The sequence below is a fragment of the Ornithodoros turicata genome, chromosome 6 (assembly GCF_037126465.1).
Source record: "Ornithodoros turicata isolate Travis chromosome 6, ASM3712646v1, whole genome shotgun sequence".
NCBI classification, from domain to species: Eukaryota; Metazoa; Arthropoda; class Arachnida; order Ixodida; family Argasidae; genus Ornithodoros; species Ornithodoros turicata.
In genome coordinates, this window is record NC_088206.1 from 70953498 (window position 1) to 70974145 (window position 20648).

Below are 20648 nucleotides of genomic sequence, written 5' to 3' on the forward strand. Positions count from 1 at the left end.
TCTTCTTGCGGGCGAAATCAGATCTCACCGAAAACTCGCGCGCGCCACGGACACCGCGCGGCGCTACTTATGACTCCCTCATTCTCTTACAGGCTCTCTGAAAGATTGGAAGAATTTCTAGAGGGTGTGCGGAGCAGAGGCCTCCCTTGCGGCGCTAGAGGGCAGCTGCGTTCTTGCACAAGAGATGGTAGGAGATACAAGGAACTAAATACAATAAATTGAGATGGTTTTCACTGCTCCTTTAACATAATCGTGAGCAGTGTGCACAAGGAATATCAAACTGCGAAGGCAAAATGTTGGGCGAGAAAAAGAAAATGGGGAGAACAAATTGCATTCAAAAGGAAAGTCCTCGAGCTTAGTGTCTATTACCACACTACGTATGCATTGTGTTCAATACATGACATACAAACGTGCAATGAATATTGCCATAAAGTTCACCACACGCAATACCTCCGCTTGACGGTCACCTTGCCTTTGACCGTCAGCCCTTCTCCATATCGTCCCTTACAGTGGAAGACATGTCCCAACCTGTGCCATGTCACCAACATGCTGACTGCCATGACTGGTTTCAAACTAACAACCTCTCAGTAAGCAGATACTACACCAGGTGAACACCGAGGTGAGTCAAACTCGCCCAACCCACCATGCACGAACTTGGAAAAACAACTTTAATAAGAAGCCGCAGCATCAAACAAAGGGCTACAGAATGCTTTAGGTTGGAAGACAAAAACCGTGATTTGGCCCCACATAATAAACAGAGATTAAGATGACAAAAGTGTGTGTGTCTCAAGGGCAATATGAGACAGCAGAGAGATCCTGCTTGGTCAGTAGGCATAATCTTCAACTGATAAGATACCCAGGGCGACATGATACGAGAATTAATCGGCGCCGTGGCCGCCTTCGCAGGCAGCTACTTTGTATAGTGGTCGATTGATCAGTGATCTGAACGTATTTGTTGGGCCACTTGTAAAGCCAAGACAAGCCAACGTATCGGCTTGCGTCATCAACAACGGCATTTTGTGTAAAATAGGAAGACAAGTAGCATGGGCTGCACCCGCACCCTTTGGTCCATAGCTCATCAACGTTGTCTGCCAGCTGACTCACTTCCAAGGTTACCTGTAGCCGCTTGGCCTGAAATGGAGGAAATTAAATCTGTCATGAATGCGCAACATACTTGGACTACGTTCACTCATGTTTTCCCATCGCTTCATCTTGTGTTGCTCCAGCTCATATCCGCCTAGGCTAAGCCTAACTGCCGCTAAAATGTGCATTTCGTTCTCTCAAAACACATTTATATGAACATCGAAAACATTAGATGTTGACAAGCTGCTCCGCGATATCCTCGGCGAAATCCTTACAGAATTCTGTAAGATATTGAATACTCCGCAAAAAAAAAAAAGAACAGACGGTTCCGCGAGACGTAGCCAATTCCGCAAAATTTCGCCGAAAGCTATTGCCTCCAAATATATTATAGGCTTCCGTTCATTGAACCCCGATCAGAAGTTAGCACAGCCGAGGCAGCTATCCTCCGCCGTTGACACGCCCCTTGGGACGCCACCCCATACGTGGCTACGAGACAAGGAACAAGTCCAAATTGTTCAACGTAGCAGCAGCAGCATTGCTCAGCGGAACATCTCCCCCACAGAAATCATCCCGTTCCTCACTTTCGAGAGGCGGCAGCAGATGCAGGTTTACGCGTGGACATCTCCTTGCAACGGGGAATGTGCCTCTCTGCCGCGGATTCGTTAAACTTGCGACCGCAGTGGGGGCAGGGCACGTAGTCCGGGTTGGATGACGGCGGAGGCGGAGGCAGGTCGGACAGCTTCCCTCCGGCTGCCAGGTGTTCCTGGACCTGCTTGGCCTGACGCACAGTGGCGATGAACTCTTCGTGTTGCGCTCGCCAGTTGGATTTCTTCACCTGCGGCAGAACAATTTTTACCGGGTGGGTTAGTGTCTGTACTAGAGATGGGACGAATCAAGAATTTCATGAATCCGAAACCAGATCAGATTCCAAGGAAGGTTCTGCGAATCCACGAACCTTTTACAAATCTTGAATCTTTCGAGTCCTTTCTGTAAAAAGAGCCCCCCCATAACAAGCCAGAAAAAAACCTTCGACTTTAAAGGTGTTTTGAAGCAGAATATGATACATTTGTTTAATGAAAAAATAAATCGTATAATGGTGCAGTTTCAGGAGAAAATATACCCGTACAATTCTTCTTAATCATAATTCATCTAACATGCTGTTCAACGACTACAAGGAATACATAAATTCTCGAGTCTGAATTATTATTTCCATAAAGCTAAAGCAACTATCAAAAACAAAACCATGTTACTTTTAAACTTGTAATGTAACAGTTCCTGCCTGAACTCTTTCAGTCTAGAGCAATGTAAACAAACAAGAAACACCCGTGACCTGCGGAGGCACAAATTTGAAAAAAGTAACAAACAAACGTGGTTGGCGGACTCGATTTCCCGAATCTCGAATCCCTGCCTAGGATTAGAGCATTCGATTGGCACATCCCTAGTTTGAACAACATTTCAAATATCGTACTACACTGCGTTGTGTCTGGTACTGCACTGCGGATAATTCGCGAAAATTCGCGGCTTTACGTGACAAGACAGGTACGACCAGAGCAACGTCACACTCCGCGGATTAATTTTTTTCCACCAGAGACTTTTAGAACATGCACGGACTTTTCAACGCGACCGTGTACGGTGCAATCCCATTAATTCAAACTCGGAGGGCACCAAAGATTTGTTCGAAAACTAGAGGGAGCTGCTCTGAATGAAGGCTTGATGCATTGACAGATAAATATTGAATCGCAGCCTTTTCCTTGGCTGTGTAGTCAACGTGAAGGGACGCTTGCGCACACCATTAACAGTGATTCGTTCCTTGCTCCTCTTGCCTCTGGCAGAAGTATCGTTTTTGAGAAGTGGGCTTTATAAGTGGAAGTCTGAAGTTTTCAGGAAATATTTTTTCTAAATGTGGGGGCGTAAAAATTGGGTAAATAAACGTGAGCTCTAAATTCGGGTGACAAAACTTCCAGTGTGCTAAAGTCGGGGAGAAATCAGGCGGCTCAGTTACTCAAACTAGCTGTGGCAGTTTGGTACAAATGGCGATAATAACAATGATGATGATAGTAATAGTTTATATCGAAAGGTGCCCATCAATAACCGTGAGGTCTACCGGATGGTGCACCAACAAAATCAATGACAAGTTAAACATGCCAGAAGCAAAACAAAGCAAAACAAAAGCAAAAACAAAACCTCAAGAATATAAAGCAAACATAGGGAAAGTATAGGAACAGTACTGGTTAATGTGACTGCACATTAGTGTTAAAAAGAGATGACGTAAATGACGAATAAGGCAAAAAAATGTCAATGTGATGGTTCTGGCTGAGTGCGTTCATATGGTGCAATAAACAAGGTACCAGAGCACAGTTATTTGAGATATTAACATAGAAAACAGGATGTGCTCTCAGATTGCTTAAGGGAAAATGAATGGGCACCGAAGATAACAAGTCAGAGCATTTTTTTCTCAACAAGTTCGATTTAAAGGGGCACTAAAATGCAAAAACAAGTTGTTCTCAAATGAAAGTCAGTGTTTCAATAGATTGTCATTTCCTACAGAATTTCGGTATTTAACGTTTATCGTTACTGGTAACCAACCGTGGTACTCATCCTCGTTATGTTACACAAATTAAGTGCTACTGTTTCCGTTACATAAGAAATTGAGAAGAGATTCATATGTACATTATATGAGATATTACATTACATTCATATAAGAAATTCAATTTTCTTTTCCCGCTTCCAAACGATTTTCGGTAACTATTTCTATTTCCTCAACTGATTTTTTGTTTTTTTCTACCGTTTCGGTTTCCGTTTCGTAAAGATAACGAAAATATTTTCATTTCCATCTCTATATTCCTTTCCTGCAGAATTCAACGTTAAATACCCCACCGCTATATCTTTTTGTGTGTGTGTGTGTGCCCAGCTTAGGCTTTTTCAGCATGGAGCTTTTCCCATATTTATGCCATTTTATCATTCGCTATATATATAGGGCCTGACTTTTTCGGGTTTTATTTTTGGCCAAATTCGGGGGGTAAATATCGGGTGATATTTTTCATTTGAAAATTCGGGTGTATTCGGGTTAAATCCTGTTACGGCATATTCCGTCGTCAGGAATTCGGGTGTATTCGGGTGATTTTTTTTGTTTAATAAAAATTTGTCTTAACATGGAACTAATGTTTAGCAATGTTATCAAACTTTATTTTAATGCACGCTTATGAGTGTGCCACGCGACCCGGATGCTTTCGGGTAGATTCGGGTTAAACCAGAATTTTACAGATTTCGTTCGAGGGGTAAATATCGGGCGGATACGGGTTTAACCTTAAAAAGTCAGGCCCTATATATATATACTACTTACGGGAACTTGCTTCTTGTGGAGACCACGCTTGACGTAGGCTTCCACCTCCGTTCCCTTCGTCCTCATCTTGGTCGCGTCGAACACCTTCACCTTCTTGGAGGCAGCCTTCTTGCAGATTCCCCTGTGTTTCTCGATGCGGTCTTTGTCGAAACCGCGGCCGCAGATGTCGCACCTCTCCTGGTTGGGACCCAGCGGTCGTTCCGCTGGAAGAACCGCTTTTGAGGCCCCCTTCTGGTCGGTTCCTTTCGCGGATGTGGTCCTGGGGACGGGCGCGCTTCTCGAAGTCAAAGTTGAAGGCTAAAAGAAATAAGAAGAGAAGTAGTTGAAAGTTGAGAGGGTAGTTTCGAGATTTCTGTGCCGCAGTATGGGTGATCGTACCAGCAGGTACCCACCACGGTGGCGGTACCGTGGGTATCGGGTAGTGCTTGTCAGATTTTGGTAATGAAATGCTTCCACTTAAATTAAATTGAAGATAGACCAGAAGCCAGGAGTCATGTTTAATAGAAGGACAGCACTGGCTTACATAACAAATAACAAAATGTGTCTGGACGTTTCGACGTCTATGCAGACGTCATCATCAGCATGATATCATAAGCATTTGCTGATGATGACGTCTGCATAGACGTCGAAACGTCCAGACAAATTTTGTTACTTGTTATGTAAGCCAGTGCTATCCTTCTATTAAACATGACTCCTGGCTTCTGGTCTATCTTCAACTACATCAACTTAAATTAAATAAAATATACAAATACAAATATGTATTAAAATATACATTAAATATATATATACTATATATTAGGAAAAAATAGCCGGAGTTCTTTGGCTGCACGTATAGCAATATAATAACAATATATATCAAATATATTAAAAGTATATATTAAATATAAATTAAAAATATAATTGAATTATTTTGTCCATTGTTCAGGTTTATTGTAATCATGCAGTTGTCCACCAGCCTACCTGTATTCACGAAACTCTTTCTGCACTGCTTTTGTTCAACAAGGTGTTTCATCCGCACACACAAGTATAACGAAACAAAAGCAATCCGACTTCTACGGAGTATAACTTGATTATCTTCACACGCGATTCCTTTGCCAAATTAAACAAAATTAAGGAATAATTCGAGCAGTACCTTGGAAGCAGAAACAGGCTTTCGCACAGATGAGGCTGGGGGCTGGGAAGGTGTAATCGCTGTAATCTGTAAAACATGTTTTAAGATGTGCTAGGTGTCACAAATTCCCAAGGCAACTGTCTGGAACATGAATTCATCCACAAGATGAACCACCTTTTTCGCTGGTTCGGGCGCTTTGGTTCTCACTGCAGGTTCCACTGGTTTCCTCTGTGCTGGGGCAAGAGGCTTCCTGTACGCAGGCTTTGTAATGTTTGATGCGACTGCCCTTGGAGCCACCTTATTTGAAGGCACACCCTGGAAACGACAAACATGTAGAAGGAATATATATAGAGAGCCTGAAGTTTTTGGGAAATTTTTTTTCTTCTAAATTCAGGGAGTAAAAATGTACGCTCTAAATTCATGCAAATTCAGGTGGAGAAGCTTCCAGTAGGCTAAATTCGGGGAGAAATCAGGCTCAGTTACTCAGACTAACTGAACTGCTTCGGTAGAAATGGTGGTGTAACTGCGTTTACTACCAAACAAGTGAGAGCGAATGCCTCTCGGGTTCCACCCAATTTTTACCCGGCACCCTAAATCGCCCTTAAAAGATCACCCTAAAGAGGCAACCTTCAATTTGGCTCGCAAATTCGTGGAAGAATCGGGTTAATCCCTAAAACTACAGGCTCTAAATATACAGGGTGTCAGGGTATGAAACGAGGTACAAAAAAGCTGTTTTGTACGGCTTTTTCTCCCATTTCCCGCATCTACTCAGTTCAGTTAAGTTCAGTCAAATTCAGTTAAGAGAACCTGATTGTGTGTTCAGAGGCACCTCTTTTGTCAAACAAAAATTGAAAAATTATTTTCATAGTCGCCATAAGTTTGACCGTCAAAAGAGTAGTGGACATTGCACGAGGAGGACACCCCGTATATGTGGACATCTTTCATCCTCATGTCAACAAGACATTCAGTGTTGTCGAGATGCAACAGCACGAACCGTGTTTGCAGCACTCCCATTGGTCTGGCGTGAGATTGCCAGATTCCTCAGTTGAGCAGTCGTCATCGTTGTGAGCACTCCTCCTCCCCCAGCTCGAGGTTGTGGTGGCGCCACTGATGCTGGTGCCTTCGTGTGTCCGTTGAGCTTTGCAGATCCAGTATGTGAAATGCCATTTCTGACAGCAATCTTGTTGGCGGCTACTGGATCACCTGCCAGTGTCATTTTTTTTTATAGTAAATTATCCAACAGGCCCTCAACAAAACATCTCCTTTAATGCGTGAATCACGTGAACATTCATCTACGGACTTTCCGATAACGGTTAAATCCCTAAGCGGGTCGCAGAACCAACCCCTTAAAGTAGCACAGAAGTCATTTTTAACACCCAGTTTTCTTCCCATAAAACTGTTCAGTAGGCCAGTAAGATGCACCATGCGAAGTAATTTACACCACAGAGTCATAATTATCGCAGGAATTGAATTTAAAATACGCCGCAAAAAGCGACCGTGCGCAACGGTGGTGAAGAGCAGTACCAGCCTGTGATCTGCCTGGAACCTCGCGCTGACGCTATAAGGTGAACGCTCGCTGATTGGCCTAGAGAAATGTTGTCTGCTACTCCGCTGTTCGGGGTCCTGATAAAGCCTTTCTCCTTGCTCGGTAATGCTTCGGCCGCTCCTTCTATCCCCAATTCTCCGGGAGAACTGGCAAAACAGGTTTACGGCGGCAAAGGGACAAGGCGCTGACCCCCACTGACCGGCGAACCAGAACGAGTCCCTTATACCGTCATCGGTCACGTGGCATCATACCTCCTCATCCTCGTTATAGCTGGAGTGGCGAGTTGAGGGTGAACGCGCGGAGCTATGTTTATGTGAGTTTTTTTCCGGGAAACAAATTGCACACATCAAAACCTTTCCCGCTATTCGGTATAATGACACACACACTTTCATCAGATGTCTTAACCTGAAATTTTTTTGGATGGCCCTCTGTACTCCTTTAAGCACAGCAACACGAGGATTATTCATCAACAGTGGGTTTGTACACAACATTAAACTTAAAATTGGCTCGATCTTAGAAAACAGCGAACGACATTAGAACGTACCATGGTTCTTCGATGTAATATGCGTCGCTGAAATCCCATTTAGGGGGCCGTCACGAACATCGCTTCCCCCTCGCGAAGCAGCTACAGTAGGGAGCCTCGAAGTAGGAGCCGGTATACTGCTCTTTGTTGGCCTCGGCAAGCCACTCCTCATGTTGTGCCGTTCTTGAAACTGCGCTCTCATTTGATCCAGTTGAGACATGGTGGGCCGTTAATGAAGCGGACGACAAATCCAGACTTTGATCTGTCGGACACATCAGCCTTCTTTTTATATGCATCACGCGCTAAAACATATAGTCATTCTCGGATAAACAAAAACAGAACTACATATATTGCAGTTTCACTGTACAGCAAAGACGATAAACAAAGTCGAAACAACAGCTTGAACTAAAAGACAAACGCGATCAAGTTGTCACTTGGACCAGACACATCACGATGGCACATTTTGTCATTTTATGTGAGTTACACGCTCTTTACTTTCACACGTGTTCAGACTTACAAACCAAACATTCCAACAATTCCAACACAGAAGATAAACACCGACGAGTCTGACTTTTATATCGCTTGTCTTCTGCTACCATTCCTCAGCCATGAAGTGCTTATTTTAGCGCACGTCGGAGCAGAAGTAACAGTTAAAAACAAAAAGAAAAAGCAATCTCGATCGAAACAAGCGGTCGGCAACCCCTAGAGTTCTTTGCCCCCCCGGTTTAGGTTCGTTACCTACGGTTATTTCACTGCAAAAAGCAGTGCCTAACAGGCAGTGTTAATTTACGAGCAAGGTGATTACAAACCGAACGCATTCCAAACGCCCATGCATATCGTGTGACTCACCGCCGGCAACCACCGGGCCGGGCCTCTGCTCATCAGAAAGAACACGCAAAGACACTGACAGTAGTACAAGCAACCAATGCGGTATTGTAATTCGAGCCGCCTTTGTAGCAAGGGGCCTGACAAATTACGCAACCGCATCAAGACGTAATGTGAGGAATGTCGAAGCGAAGCTGACACTGAACCTCATTGTGTCTTCAGCAAATATGAGGGTAATATTCTTACACTGGCGTCAAAACGTACGCAGAGATCCAGTACTCACATCCTCAACTGCGCAGAGAACATAGGAAACGCAGCTGTCACTGGAAATTACGCCCTTCCACAGGAAACACAACTAGCACAGAAACACGCCACTACAAAATGACTGCCACTATAAATTCTACAGTGCCGGAAAACAGACAGACAAACAAGGCTAGCCAGTGAAGCGAAAGCAAATGCGTCACGTGACAATGCGCAGCCAATGAGGGCGGTCGATTTGATTTTCCAACACTTCTGCTGGGATGAGTGAGCGTTGAATGTTCGAAATATTCGGCTATTCGGCTTCGATCAGACAGAAAGCCAAAGTATGTCGTGTTTCAAGAAACCTACAGAATTCTGCCAAGCTCGACAGAATTTGACAGACGGTAGGCAGGCAAACGATAAACAGAATTAAGTTCCGCATTTGGTTGGAACAGCGCGGTTAATTCCCTGTGGAAAACTTCCTGTTTTTCAACGCCGCGTATCACAACAACAGATAAGAAGAAGATACGCTGTTTCACCTGTTTGCGAACGAAAACCACCACGTTGTCACAGCGCGTATCACCAAAACAGATAAAACTCAACTAGCCGATTGGTCAAAACGCTTCCGCGTGCCGTGTTGAGAACGCGAAACTGGAACGAGGGTGTTCCGATATATGACTCATGCATCCACAAGCGCACGCGCGTGGATCGAGTTAATACCCGTTAGGGTGTGGAAATACTTCACGATCTATGCAAATGAAACACGGTATTAAACCCGTCTGCCGAGCGAACAAGCCGTGTAACTTGCCTTTCGCCGTGGTTCGTCGATGATGCGCCGTTGGTGCCGCAGCTTGCGTGCGCGCTGGGCCGTACGCGCCGAAAAAACAAACAAGAAAACCGCCCGTCTGTCAAGGTGAAGCAGCAAGTGGCTGGACGTAGGACGGAGACAAAGTCGCAAGCGGGCACCAGCACTATACGTCTCGCGTATATGGTAGGCGGGGAAACCTGTAGACTTGGCCTCTCCATTTTAGGGCAGTTGACCGCGTTGGCTCAAAAGAAACGATAAAAAAGCTCCTCGGCGGTGATTCATTTGCGACGGCGGCAGTGGACACAATAGAGTAGGCGATAAAGGAGCCCTTAGTTTCGACCACCTTTTCGTGTAGATGTGTTGATTATACTTTGAGATAAGAATGGATGATGATGAGGTGGGAAGGCCTTGGAATTGTCTGTCCGAGGCAGGGGGAGAAAGAATAATAGGTTTGGCAACAATGGTGACCTTGTAAAGTTCAATGTCTGGGTTTCCAGGCTGTGGAAGGCAGACGTAATGTTATTCGAGGCATTCTTGATGCCAAGGTGTTATACGAGTGGAAGCTTGATAGGCTGTGACTATAGGACTATAGTTTCACTTTCAGGCTAAATGCTTATTAGTGTTTTTTGTCTGTAAGGAAAACTGCTTATTAGTGTATTTCTGTTGCATCTATTGCCTTGTATGCTGAAAATTCAGATGCTGTATTTGGGTGTTGCATAACAGAACAAGAGCTGTACATGTAAGCTTTGTCATTAGCCCAGAAAACAGGTTCTACATTCAGGCAAGGTAGGGCAGCTGTGGGCTGAAACGACGTTGAACGCCTTTGCAAATTTTCGACACTTCAGGTTTTCCCCGCTTTGACAAATGTCCGATACAGGCAGTGGTCAGTGGTACAAAAGAATAAAGCTGTAGGCAGTTGCTGGGCAAGTCCAAGGAAAGTTGTGCCTCTTACACATTTATTATTTATAACTATTAACTCTATATGTAACCACATGATTACATTTTTAGTACTATTACTTTATGATTATACGGCTGCGACGTGTGCCAAATGACCCTCAAATCAAATCGATCAAGCAAAAGTGGAGAATTTTTTCAAAAATTGTTCACAGACAGAGAAAAAAAAATAGCAAGAAGCAAATACAGTGGGCTGGATAGCATCCCTGTTGAAAGGTGATCGCCCAAAAATTTCGTTAAATTCGAAAAAAATTATATAATGCCAGGCTTAGTTGGAGTTTCTTATATTCTCACTATGTGCAGCTGATTACCTTTTTACCTTTATTATTATTTTTACTTTCTACCTATATTTAGGGTTCTGCATTTTCGGCATTTGCCGAAAACTGCAAAAAAAAAAAAAAAACGTTTAGATATATGCACATAATGTGTTCGTTTCAAGCAGAAAGTTCGTATAACTATTGATTGAGTTTGATGCTCAGTTTTGAAACCCTTCGAAGATTTGAGATTTCACAGGATATAACCTTTATAAGAGTAAAATCTGATGGAAAATAAAATCTAGCGTCTGGTCACAAGTTCGGAGTTAAGCCTTAATTTGCTACCTCCCACAGAGAGGATAAACATAAACGAGCGCATATTTTTCATGGTATCGATATAGGTGAATTCACCTGGAGCAAGAGGCAGTCAACGAAGCGGAAGATATTAGGTTTTTTTAAAAGACAGTGCAACACACAAACTAAAATGTTTAAAAAACAAAACACCGCAGAAAAAAAGGGATCACCTAGAAAATTTTTATTTAAATTGCGTATGCTCCACCGAATCTCCGAACATCAAAACGAGAGACTGCGAAGCAAGTCAGATAAGAGACTTAATTTCATTTTGTACACATTCCTCTTTAAATAATGATTAAAATCAATATGACTTCTCAAAGCGCACGCGCGCTTGCGGGTGAGACAGACGCCCCTCCCTTGTGCCAGAGGGGTGTTCTCTTACAAAACGAGGGGTTGTTCCCAGGCAAAAACTTAGGGCCGGCATCAGGAATCGACAGGTGAAGAGGGCACGGGCAGGGCACCGAAGTGTTTGAGCGCCTGGACAGTGTTCTCCATGCCGATGTTGTAGACGGGATGAATCGTGACCTGCAACAAAAGACACAGACCTGGCGTTTGTGCCCAGAAGGGCGTAGTTGGTCGTCAAAGAACCTGATTCCTTGATGCGGACAGAATATGCCGGTCGTGAATTAGCCACTACGGAAAAAGCAACTTTTACATAGTTACAGTTCCCGGTGAAAATGGTAACTCGCTCACAATTAAGGTTACTTTTTAAATGTAACTAGTAAGAGCTACAGTTTTGAAGTAACATAGTTACTTTACGGTTGCCTTTTGATAATTAAAATCCAACTGAAAGAATCTTAAAGACTTTATTTTAGCACTTGTAATGTCTAATTGCAATCACATCACATGCCTGTTACACTTAAGTAGTTTTTTGAGGTTATCGCAAGTAAGCATTCCAAATTGCGAATCCATCCAGCGAATCCAAACACATCTCTTCCCACAGTAAAAAGGCTTTCAACGGGTGAAACTGATGTGTGGGGAAGTTGCTTTTCCGAAAGACTAACTGGCTGTGGGATTTAAAAACAAAGAAAATATGGTACTACCTGAGCGACTGAATCAGTTGCATTTTACAGCAACTTCCACCAAAGGTGGTAGCTAATAGGCTGACTAACTCACAATTAAAGTAACTGGTTTACTGTAACTAGTCACTCCCCAAGACTGGCCACTAAATTTACCGCGCAAGAACATCAACGCGACGGTCGTAACTTCCGCTTACCAGTTCATTCTGCCGACTTCCCACCACTTTGCTCGTTCCCAGGATGCCTCCTCCAAAGTGTTGGGCCACCGTGAGACCGCTCAGCAGGTAGCAGGTGTGATAGTAGTCCCTCGGCCTGCACATTGCAACATACAGAAAAAACACGCTTTTCGCCACACGTTCAAAACACATGTTCTGCGCGCCCACGAACGTACTTTCCTGGTTTGTCCACGAGACCTCCCGACGTGTCCTGGCAGCAGATCAGGATGTACTCCTGCAGGGCTTCCTGGTCAAACATCCAGTTCTCCATGCTCAGCGCTTCGTTGCCTGGGCAATAAGACGAAGCACTCTGGCAACACTGGTCAGCTCTGATTATACGTCGTTAACCTCGCTCACCGAGGGCAAAGAGGACCTTGTGTATGAGGGGGAAGACGCCGCCCTGCCAGAAGGAGTAGCAGCCATCCACTAGTTTGTTGGTACGCCCCTGGAAACCACCTTCGAAGCGCATCTGGCGGTTTGTCAGCCACCTCTGAAGCAAACGGAGTACTGCTATTACTAGGAGTGTAGTAATAGTAGTAGTAGTAGTAACAGTAATACATTAAAGACCAGTTTTACCAACGCTGGATAAGGGTTGATCCGCGATCAAGCGTCCCTTAACTTGAAATTACGACTCAACCCTCTTTCTCAAACGTTAGCTAGCTATAGGGATAGGCATCCAACATTGACAGCCATGTAGGTCCGTCCGTAACATTTGAGGGGGGAGAAGAAAAGGAGGAGGGCTGAGAGAGAGAGAGACACATGTGCACAAACATGTGCAGCAGAACGTCCAAAAGAAGCTGTCAATTTTTTTTTAGTGTAGTATTATTCTATTTCATATTAGTTTGGAGAACAGTACTGCAATTAGTTCAGGACAACTACCAAAAAAAGTCAAAAGGTGTACACTAGAACGGCACCTACGACCGTGACAGTACAGAGAGTTCAGGAGAACTACACAAGAAATAATAATAATAATAAAAAAAAAAAAAGAGTCCATCTGTCGACAGCAGTTACGCAGCAACAGTACTAGAGTGTTGACTTACCAATAGCCTCTTGAGATCACAGTTGGATTCCTGTTCCAATAACACTAATGACGCGTAACCACAAAACGTGTAACCTCCGTGCGCCTCCATTCCGGGTACCCCACCGAAACCACCTTCGTACGTTTGGCACCTGTTGGAAACAAAATTGTGCCGACTGAAAGCCTTCCCTCGGTGTCCCAACATAACACTCCCCACATAAATAAAGCCTGATGTGGTGGGACTAGGGTTGCCACCTTTCGGAGTGAAAAATACCGGCTGAGGGAGAGGAGGAAAGGCTCGTGGGAAAGGGAAAGTGGGTGAGGAACGTTCCAGCTGGCTCGATACAACCACCAACAGCTTTGCACAATCACTGTTCTTGTACCCTCCGAAAACAAGACGTAATGAATAACGATGATAATAATAATAACAATGAATAATCATAATAATGAATAACTAAGAAAACGACTGGTGACTGCGGAGTGTGGTCTGTGCTCCAGATTTATTCGAGCTGTAGTGGAATGTTGAAGGGAAAACCCCGCAAAAGCCCTTATGAAAGGTCTTGAGCCACAAATACCAGCAAAAGGCTGCCGGTATCACCTTCCTACCGGCAACCGGCAGAAGAAGCAAATAACCGGCCGTGCCGGTATAATATCGGCCTGGTGGCAACCCTAGGTGGGACATAGTTTTTGAGTCCACCAATCAGGACCATGCTTTCGGTGGCTGCAGCAACAGAAACGAGCCGCCACCAGCCGCATAGGCAGCCACTGGTAGCCACAGGAAGCCTGCGGTTGAAATCGTCTGCCGCGGCGGATGAGGCAGACTCAAAATGGCCACGTTGCAAATGATGAAGAAGAGGCATTGCAGGCCTTCTGTTCTTGAACACAAAGAGCCTGTGACTACAAGTGGCTGCCTGTGCTGCTGGAGGTGGCTGATTTATATGGCTCTGGCTTTTTGGTTCATTAAAGAGTCTGCTGTGTTTGAGATTGTGTGTGTTTGTCGTCTGCTTTCTTCCCTTTCCCTTGTTTTCCCGTGAGATCTGCCAATCAGATCTTGTTTCGTGTAAATGGTACCAGCGATGTCCAAGCCAAGTCTAGCTAAGCCAAGTCTAGCTAAGCCAAGTCAGGTCTGGCTCAAATTGAGCGAAGGTAAGCCTAGCCAAGCCAAGCCAAGTCGAGACTGCTCCAGTGCAATGAGAAGGCACTAGTTATACAAGAAACAATGTTTGAGGAGGAGGAGGAGCGGCTTACTTTTTAACCCACTCAGCTGTTCCTTCAAACAGGTCGTCTGTGTCAATATTGGTCAACTTGGCAACGGCCAGGGCACAGTATGTTCCCCTATATAAAGAGAGATTTTACTGAACACAAAACAAATTTACAGCAAGTTGAAATGAATCCTTTTACTTGCAAAACTAATTCACAAATCTTTTTGTATTTCATTATTTTTTGACAATTATGAAGCAAAAGAAAATAATGAAAAAAAGAAACAAAAGCTGCAAGGTTAGAGCCGAACGTTACAATCAACGAAACTAAAAAGCGTTAAGTAAAACACCTACCTGACATCTGCCTCGCCACCCTGGTGCATGATGAAAGAACCGTCGGGTTGTTTGACACTTTTTAGGAACTTCAGCAATTTTTGCCTGCAGAACAGAAGCAAGGTATGGTACTGTGCCTAAAACTTGGCATTAAAATTGTACTTGTAACGGATAATTTCGTATGCGGCATTCGTTTCAGCAAAAATTTGGCATTGGTAAAATTTGGCACAGCCTACTTTTCAAATTGGGCATTACAGCTCTGGGCGTTAGGTTTCGACCTTGGGACATTTTGGACGTTAGGAAATTTGGACGGCGCAAAATTTTAATTCTGGCTTTTGGGGTTTGGACATTCGGTTTCCATATCTGAGCATTTGGATATTTGAAAATTGGGCACAATCCAAATTTTATTTTGGTCATTAGGTGCCGTGTTTCAATCCATGGGTACTGCCTGTACCCTGATATGGACTGCTAGTTCACGTGGACAGTTTCTCTTAGGGTGTACCCATAATGGTGAGGGTTGTATGTAAGCAAGAGTACAGTAGTCAAAGAACATTGCACAGTCTACCTGTCGATTACATTGTAAGCTTCTTCGGTGCCCAGGATGCAAAGAGCATTAACAGCCGCATAAGTTGGAGCCAAGTGTGCTTGTTGAAATGGACCACCTATGCACCCAAAGGCAGGTAGACAAAGAAAAAATATAAAACAAAATCACTCATTGCAAATATTACATATTGCTAAAAAAATATGCCAGTGTCTTCGCCAAAGCAACTCACCGCTAAAACCACCGTCGGGATGTTGGCACGTTGCCAGGAATTTGGCCACACTGAAATGAAATAGCAAATAATGTCCAAGAGAAATGGGAATATCGAGTGCGTTCAGAAATGCATACTTAGATTTGGTCTCTGCAAACACTGGGGCGTCTAGTAACTCTAAACTGTGTAATATCCAATAGCAGAGCCAGGTTCGACTCGGATCGAGCTCCTGCAATGGTGGCACAGAACGCGGAATGTATGAAAGCAGTCGTCAACAAGCTGTCGGGGACACAATTTTGTACCTGGTACGCTTCTGGGAGGTTACGGAGCCCTTTCACCAGAAAGGGCACGTGGCGTTCTCGATTGAGTATCGGAAAGCTGCAAAAAAATTCATTTTTATTGATAAATATTAATAAATATTCGTAAAATAATAGATATGTCCTACTTCAAGATACTTACTCGCCTTCCAATCTTGACATGGCTCGAGCATATTCAAAACAAGGCATCACAGAACTCTCAACCTTTTTCTGCAAGGACAGGCATGAGGTACTGCTTTGGTACATCACCGAGCAAATATGTAGTACCCTTAACATGTTGCATTAACCACCCAGCTGACATGGTTTGCGATATCAAAAACAGTCAATCCTGAAATACTGTGTCGTCTGTTAATAAGGTAGCAGATTTGCGTATCTTGTGTGAGTGTTCATCCACGTACCTGCCGCGTACCCACGTTTCGCTATGTACCCGGTGTACCCATAAATCGGCAATGTAGCCATGCACGTTAGCAGACAGGCTCCAAATTATTGGGTTTCGCCTCGTTTTGTCAGTTTTTGAATGATGATAAATAATACATATACAATGATATCCAATTAATTTCGCAAGTTCTGCTTATGGTTGAAAATATGAAAAATTGCAGACAAGGAACAGGGACTAATCTGCGCCCCTTCACTGTTATCGAGTATTGCAGTCGTCTCGTCTGCATGACCGTAAATGTGCTCCGCGCATGTTCAAATATGACAGGTACCGGCGTTTGGGTATGAGCAGGACGTTACCTGTTCGTCTGAGGACAACGTAGGGAAATTGTCGTCGTCTTGGAGTTCTTTTACGATTGCTGGGTTGCAACATCGAGACGGAAAACACGCACCCCCAAGATTTTCCGCCATTTCTGTTTTTGTTCCGACTTTACTGACTTCTACACATTCGCAACAGCAGCAGCAGGGTATTTTACTCGCTATTGTACCCATCTGCCTCGAGACGCGTGTGCGAGGTCCAATGTAGTTCCTGCATTGACTTGGAATTATGTTTGTTCATTTGAGTCTCGTGTCGTCCCCTGCTATTTTATCGGTGCCATTCACATTCGAGAAAATGTTACAAATTTCTACATTTGCATACATTTTCTTTTAATACATTTTTTGTGTTCATATAGCGCGCAAGGATACACATGAACAGCAAACCGGGACGGAGGGCCTGAATAGCTCTTAAGTTTTGGCAGATGGCGTTTTTAGAGGCGGGTTTCCATGTACATTGAGTTAATTGCTACTTAATTTCTCGCTTTTTTAGGTCAATGTAGAGTCTAATCTCCGCACAGTAGGCGCAAGCTGTTGCTTTCTTTGATCATGTCCGGTTCTTACTATTTTGTGATAGTGGGACATAACGATAACCCAGTATTTGAGATGGAATTTCATCCATCGAGCAAGCAAATTAACAAGGTATTGGCCACTTATGATTGCTTTGAATCCCGCTTTTCGTTAATTGTACAAGCTACCCGATTACTCTGCGGCTTCTTGACGTACGCATACGTGTCTACAATCTATCTTATCGGCTTGTAATACGTTTGTCGCAGGAGGATCACAGGTATCTGAGCCAATTCATCGCACATGCAGCGTTGGATCTTGTTGACGAATGCATGTGGACAACCAACAACATGTACCTCAAAGTTGTCGACAAGTTCAACGAGTGGTTTGTGTCAGCATTTGTCACAGCAAACCGTATCCTTACTGCGATGTTACTGCTTTGCATGTCGCTGTTGTATCCGTACCACAGAAACCTCCCTAACAATATCTATAGGCATGAGGCTTCTCATGTTGCACGATGTCAAGAACGAAGATGGTATCAAGAACTTCTTTACTGATATTTACGAGCTTTACGTCAAGGTATGCCACTGGTTCAAAGCCGGTCCTGTTCGTTTGTTCCATTGACAGACTTTTGAGAAAAGAATCCTATCTCATTTCAGTACGCCTTAAACCCTTTCTACGAGCACAATAGTCCAATCAAGTCGTCTGTTTTTGAAGAGAAGGCTAAGCACCTTGGACGGAAGTATCTCACAGCCTAACAGCGTTGCATATGCCTGTCTCTGTACATACATGTACCTTCTAGGTCGTAATTAAAAGGTGTCGTTCAGCTACAGCTACAAGTAGACGGGCACTAACTTGCTGTTCAATGAACGGGGCACTGACGCAAGTGAGTGAGGCAATAAAAGAAGCGTGTCGCACACAGCAATGGTGCACACATCTTGCTTGCGGAAAGCCAGAGAAATCGAAACCGAAACCATCATATGTTCGCAGACCACTAGTGTCACTAATGCGTCATAAGTTTGTAAAAGACGTTACAAATCATGTTTTATACTTTTGATCGCAGTCTCTTTTGATAGATAATTTTTAATGATCCGTTGCTTTATATACATCTGCACTCTATTTTTGTGCAGTACGAAACTAGTAGCTCAACTCAATCGCCAGGTTCTTTTTGACATGGCGCTTCTAGACGAAGTTGTGGCGAATTACCAGCTCTTAATGCAAGAGTGGAGTAAAAAGAATCAAAACCTCGAAAAGTGCGGCGAACTACTGTCCAAGCTAAAGGTAACCGCTGCTTCCTAACCGCGACAATTTCGAAGAATCAGCGGTGAAGGCATAAAAACCGGCACCGACTCTAAGCCTAACTGGCCAAACCGCTGTGTCACTGCATTATTTGAATCCGAGTTTGTCCTCGGATGATGCAAAATTGAGTATTCTTCGTCATTTTTCAGGTCGCCCTAACACAGTTGCCTTTTCTTCCCACAACGAATACAGCGGTTACAAAGAGGGAGCTGCTCGTTGCCCGTAAGCGCTACATTAACCGCTGCTTGTGGTGGTACATCGTAGCGCTTAATATGCAACTTCATAGATTAACTTCCTACTTTTGTAATTTTTTTCTTTTTTTCAGGCGACATCTTGGAAGTAGGAGCACAATGGAGTATCGCTACGCGCGATATTGCCTCTTTCGAGAGGTACATGGCTCAGCTGAAGTGCTACTACCTCGACTACCAGTGAGTACATCTCTGTTACCGTTTCACGCGGAACGCACTTGACTCTGCTTCTGCCCACAGGGATGACTTGCCAGAGTCGTCGTACAAGTACCAGCTGTTGGGTATCAACTTGTTGTGCCTTTTGTCTCAGAACAGAGTAGCAGAATTTCACACGGTAAATTTCCCGCAATTTTTCTTTCGCGACCTTTTACTGACGCCGTGTGTCGTGCCCCCCCGCAGGAATTAGAACTTCTGCCTGCCAAAGAAATTCAGAGCAACGTTTACATCAGCCATCCTGTGTCCATGGAGCAGTTTCTCATGGAGGGCAGCTACAACAAGGTTGGGGGTTATAGGTTGGGCAGAGTCAGGTGGCTAATGGGATTGAGTGCTCCTTCAGGTTTTCCTGTCCAAGGGCAACGTTCCCGCGCCGAGCTACACGTTCTTCATGGACATTCTCCTGGACACTGTCCGGGACGAGATGGCCAGCTGTGTCGAAAAGGCCTACGAGCGGATTTCGGCACCCGAAGTGGCGCGCATGCTTTTCCTCGAGGCTTCCAAGCAATTAGATCCTTACGCCAAAAAGGTACGCCTCTAGCCTGTGCCATCGAGGCATTTGCTCTAGTTTAGCATCCAGTGTATACTTAGAGCCTGAAGTTTTTCGGGTTATATTTTAAATATTTTTAAATAAATATTTTTTGGGGAAATATTTTTTTATTCTAGTTTATATTCTAGGAAATATTCTAGTTTAGCATCTAGTGTATACTTAGAACCTGAAGTTTTCGGGTTATATTTTAAATATTTTTAAATAAATACTTTTTAAATATTTTTTCGGGAAATATTTTTTCTGAATTTGGGGGGGGGGGGGCGATTAAAATCCGGCAAATAAACACGCGCTCTAAATTCGCGAATTTAGTATGTTGGCATTCTAATTTAGAATGTTCGCGAATTCGGGTGAAAAAAAAATGTCCAATTTACAAAAATTCGTGGAGAAATCGGGCTCAGTTACTCAAACTAAGCTTAACTGTAACTGGTTTGGTACAGATGGTGAAGTAACTGGATTTGGTGCTAAACAAGTTATCGTGTATTCCTACAGATGTCTCGGTGAGGAAAATTTGCCAGGTAAAAAATCTGGTTTTCACCCTAACGAGGGAACCCGTAATTTGGGGCGCAAATTCGGGAAAGAATCGGGTTAAACCGTAAAACTTCAGGAGCTATGTACATATACCATTCTTTCTGCTTATTAAAATGCGTATACCATTAATTACGTTAACGCGCCAGTAATTAGCCCGTCGTTTTTCTGCAGAGGAACTGGTCTCAGACCAACAACAAGTTCAACTTCAGCACAGAAGTAAAACACACGGACGACAACATAGCAGCCGAAGACCTCGCGGTACAAACCATCGGCTACGCCCGAGAACTTGAGATGATCGTCTAGAACACAAATTTTGGTTACGTGAAAAAAAAAAAGGACTGTATAAATATTTACGTTGACCAGCGAGCGTGTGGACGACGCATTTGAGGAACGCTTCACGCTGCTCGGTTTTAAGGATTAAATTTGTTTTGGAAGGAGCGCAACCACTGATCCTCTGGACTCTTCGAAAAAAAAAGGGATGATGCGGATGTGCTTCGAATTTTTGTGTCATAAGTGAGTTGAGCCGTCTGGGTGGAACTGAGCGCGTCATTAGGTTTCAATCAATCAATCAATTTTTTTCTATCTTTTTTCTTTTTATTTTTCTCTAGTGGCACCAAAAATTTGTAAAAAAATGCTCGATTCTGTAATTTCTAGGTGCG

At 43.8% G+C, this 20648-nt stretch overlaps 4 protein-coding genes across 6 annotated transcripts in view; 2 read left to right on the top strand and 2 right to left on the bottom strand.

Moving 5' to 3' along the window:
- Positions 1 to 647: 647 nt before the first annotated feature.
- LOC135398716 (uncharacterized) lies at positions 648 to 7826 on the bottom strand. The gene is made up of 7 exons (XM_064630101.1): positions 7628 to 7826; positions 6532 to 6740; positions 5712 to 5852; positions 5559 to 5624; positions 4427 to 4723; positions 1665 to 1918; positions 648 to 1131 (listed from the first exon to the last, which is right to left on the bottom strand). The coding sequence occupies exons 1-7, from the start codon at positions 7824 to 7826 to the stop codon at positions 1113 to 1115; spliced, it is 1185 nt and encodes a 394-aa protein (XP_064486171.1). The 3' UTR covers positions 648 to 1112.
- Positions 7827 to 11199: 3373 nt separating this feature from the next.
- The window catches only part of LOC135397284 (protein farnesyltransferase subunit beta-like), a 221835-nt gene continuing 212386 nt past the window's right edge, over positions 11200 to 20648 (bottom strand). Inside the window, exons 1-13 of one of the 3 annotated variants that reach the window (XM_064628739.1) lie at positions 16630 to 16822; positions 16037 to 16104; positions 15880 to 15955; positions 15715 to 15806; positions 15599 to 15648; positions 15391 to 15487; positions 14847 to 14930; positions 14542 to 14628; positions 13316 to 13445; positions 12633 to 12765; positions 12452 to 12563; positions 12258 to 12372; positions 11200 to 11566 (exon numbers count right to left, since the gene is read on the bottom strand). In XM_064628739.1, the coding sequence (XP_064484809.1) occupies positions 11465 to 11566; positions 12258 to 12372; positions 12452 to 12563; positions 12633 to 12765; positions 13316 to 13445; positions 14542 to 14628; positions 14847 to 14930; positions 15391 to 15487; positions 15599 to 15648; positions 15715 to 15806; positions 15880 to 15955; positions 16037 to 16104; positions 16630 to 16821 (1338 nt within the window). In that variant the 5' untranslated portion in view covers position 16822 and the 3' untranslated portion in view covers positions 11200 to 11464. Of the gene's footprint in view, positions 11567 to 12257; positions 12373 to 12451; positions 12564 to 12632; positions 12766 to 13315; positions 13446 to 14541; positions 14629 to 14846; positions 14931 to 15390; positions 15488 to 15598; positions 15649 to 15714; positions 15807 to 15879; positions 15956 to 16036; positions 16105 to 16161; positions 16186 to 16629; positions 16823 to 20648 lie in introns of those variants that run through there. The other 2 variants (XM_064628740.1, XM_064628741.1) reach the window with 2 other exon arrangements.
- LOC135397270 (trafficking protein particle complex subunit 2B-like) lies at positions 17054 to 17983 on the top strand. Its single transcript, XM_064628724.1, has 4 exons — positions 17054 to 17286; positions 17421 to 17565; positions 17645 to 17730; positions 17811 to 17983. Exons 1-4 carry the CDS (start codon positions 17194 to 17196, stop codon positions 17907 to 17909), a joined length of 423 nt encoding a protein of 140 aa, XP_064484794.1. The 5' UTR covers positions 17054 to 17193; the 3' UTR covers positions 17910 to 17983.
- On the top strand, positions 18295 to 20427 carry LOC135397269 (26S proteasome non-ATPase regulatory subunit 8-like). Its single transcript, XM_064628723.1, has 7 exons — positions 18295 to 18432; positions 18600 to 18672; positions 18776 to 18878; positions 18939 to 19032; positions 19098 to 19196; positions 19255 to 19440; positions 20161 to 20427. The coding sequence occupies exons 1-7, from the start codon at positions 18325 to 18327 to the stop codon at positions 20290 to 20292; spliced, it is 795 nt and encodes a 264-aa protein (XP_064484793.1). The 5' UTR covers positions 18295 to 18324; the 3' UTR covers positions 20293 to 20427.

What these genes read in the sequence shown, in the direction of transcription:
- LOC135398716 (XM_064630101.1), bottom strand. Translation starts at nt 7,826, where the DNA reads ATGTCTCAACTGGATCAAATGAGAGCGCAGTTTCAAGAACGGCACAAC. An exon ending in ATGGGAGTGCTGCAAACACG is followed by an intron (nt 5,853 to 6,531) that starts GTTCGTGCTGTT and finishes TGTCGTTTCCAG; the next exon opens with GGTGTGCCTTCAAATAAGGT. An exon ending in AGCCTGTTTCTGCTTCCAAG is followed by an intron (nt 4,724 to 5,558) that starts GTACTGCTCGAA and finishes TATTTCTTTTAG; the next exon opens with CCTTCAACTTTGACTTCGAG.
- LOC135397270 (XM_064628724.1), top strand. Translation starts at nt 17,194, where the DNA reads ATGTCCGGTTCTTACTATTTTGTGATAGTGGGACATAACGATAACCCA. An exon ending in AGCATTTGTCACAGCAAACC is followed by an intron (nt 17,566 to 17,644) that starts GTATCCTTACTG and finishes CAATATCTATAG; the next exon opens with GCATGAGGCTTCTCATGTTG. An exon ending in TTTACGAGCTTTACGTCAAG is followed by an intron (nt 17,731 to 17,810) that starts GTATGCCACTGG and finishes ATCTCATTTCAG; the next exon opens with TACGCCTTAAACCCTTTCTA.
- LOC135397269 (XM_064628723.1), top strand. Translation starts at nt 18,325, where the DNA reads ATGGCGCTTCTAGACGAAGTTGTGGCGAATTACCAGCTCTTAATGCAA. An exon ending in AACTACTGTCCAAGCTAAAG is followed by an intron (nt 18,433 to 18,599) that starts GTAACCGCTGCT and finishes GTCATTTTTCAG; the next exon opens with GTCGCCCTAACACAGTTGCC. An exon ending in TGGAGGGCAGCTACAACAAG is followed by an intron (nt 19,197 to 19,254) that starts GTTGGGGGTTAT and finishes GTGCTCCTTCAG; the next exon opens with GTTTTCCTGTCCAAGGGCAA.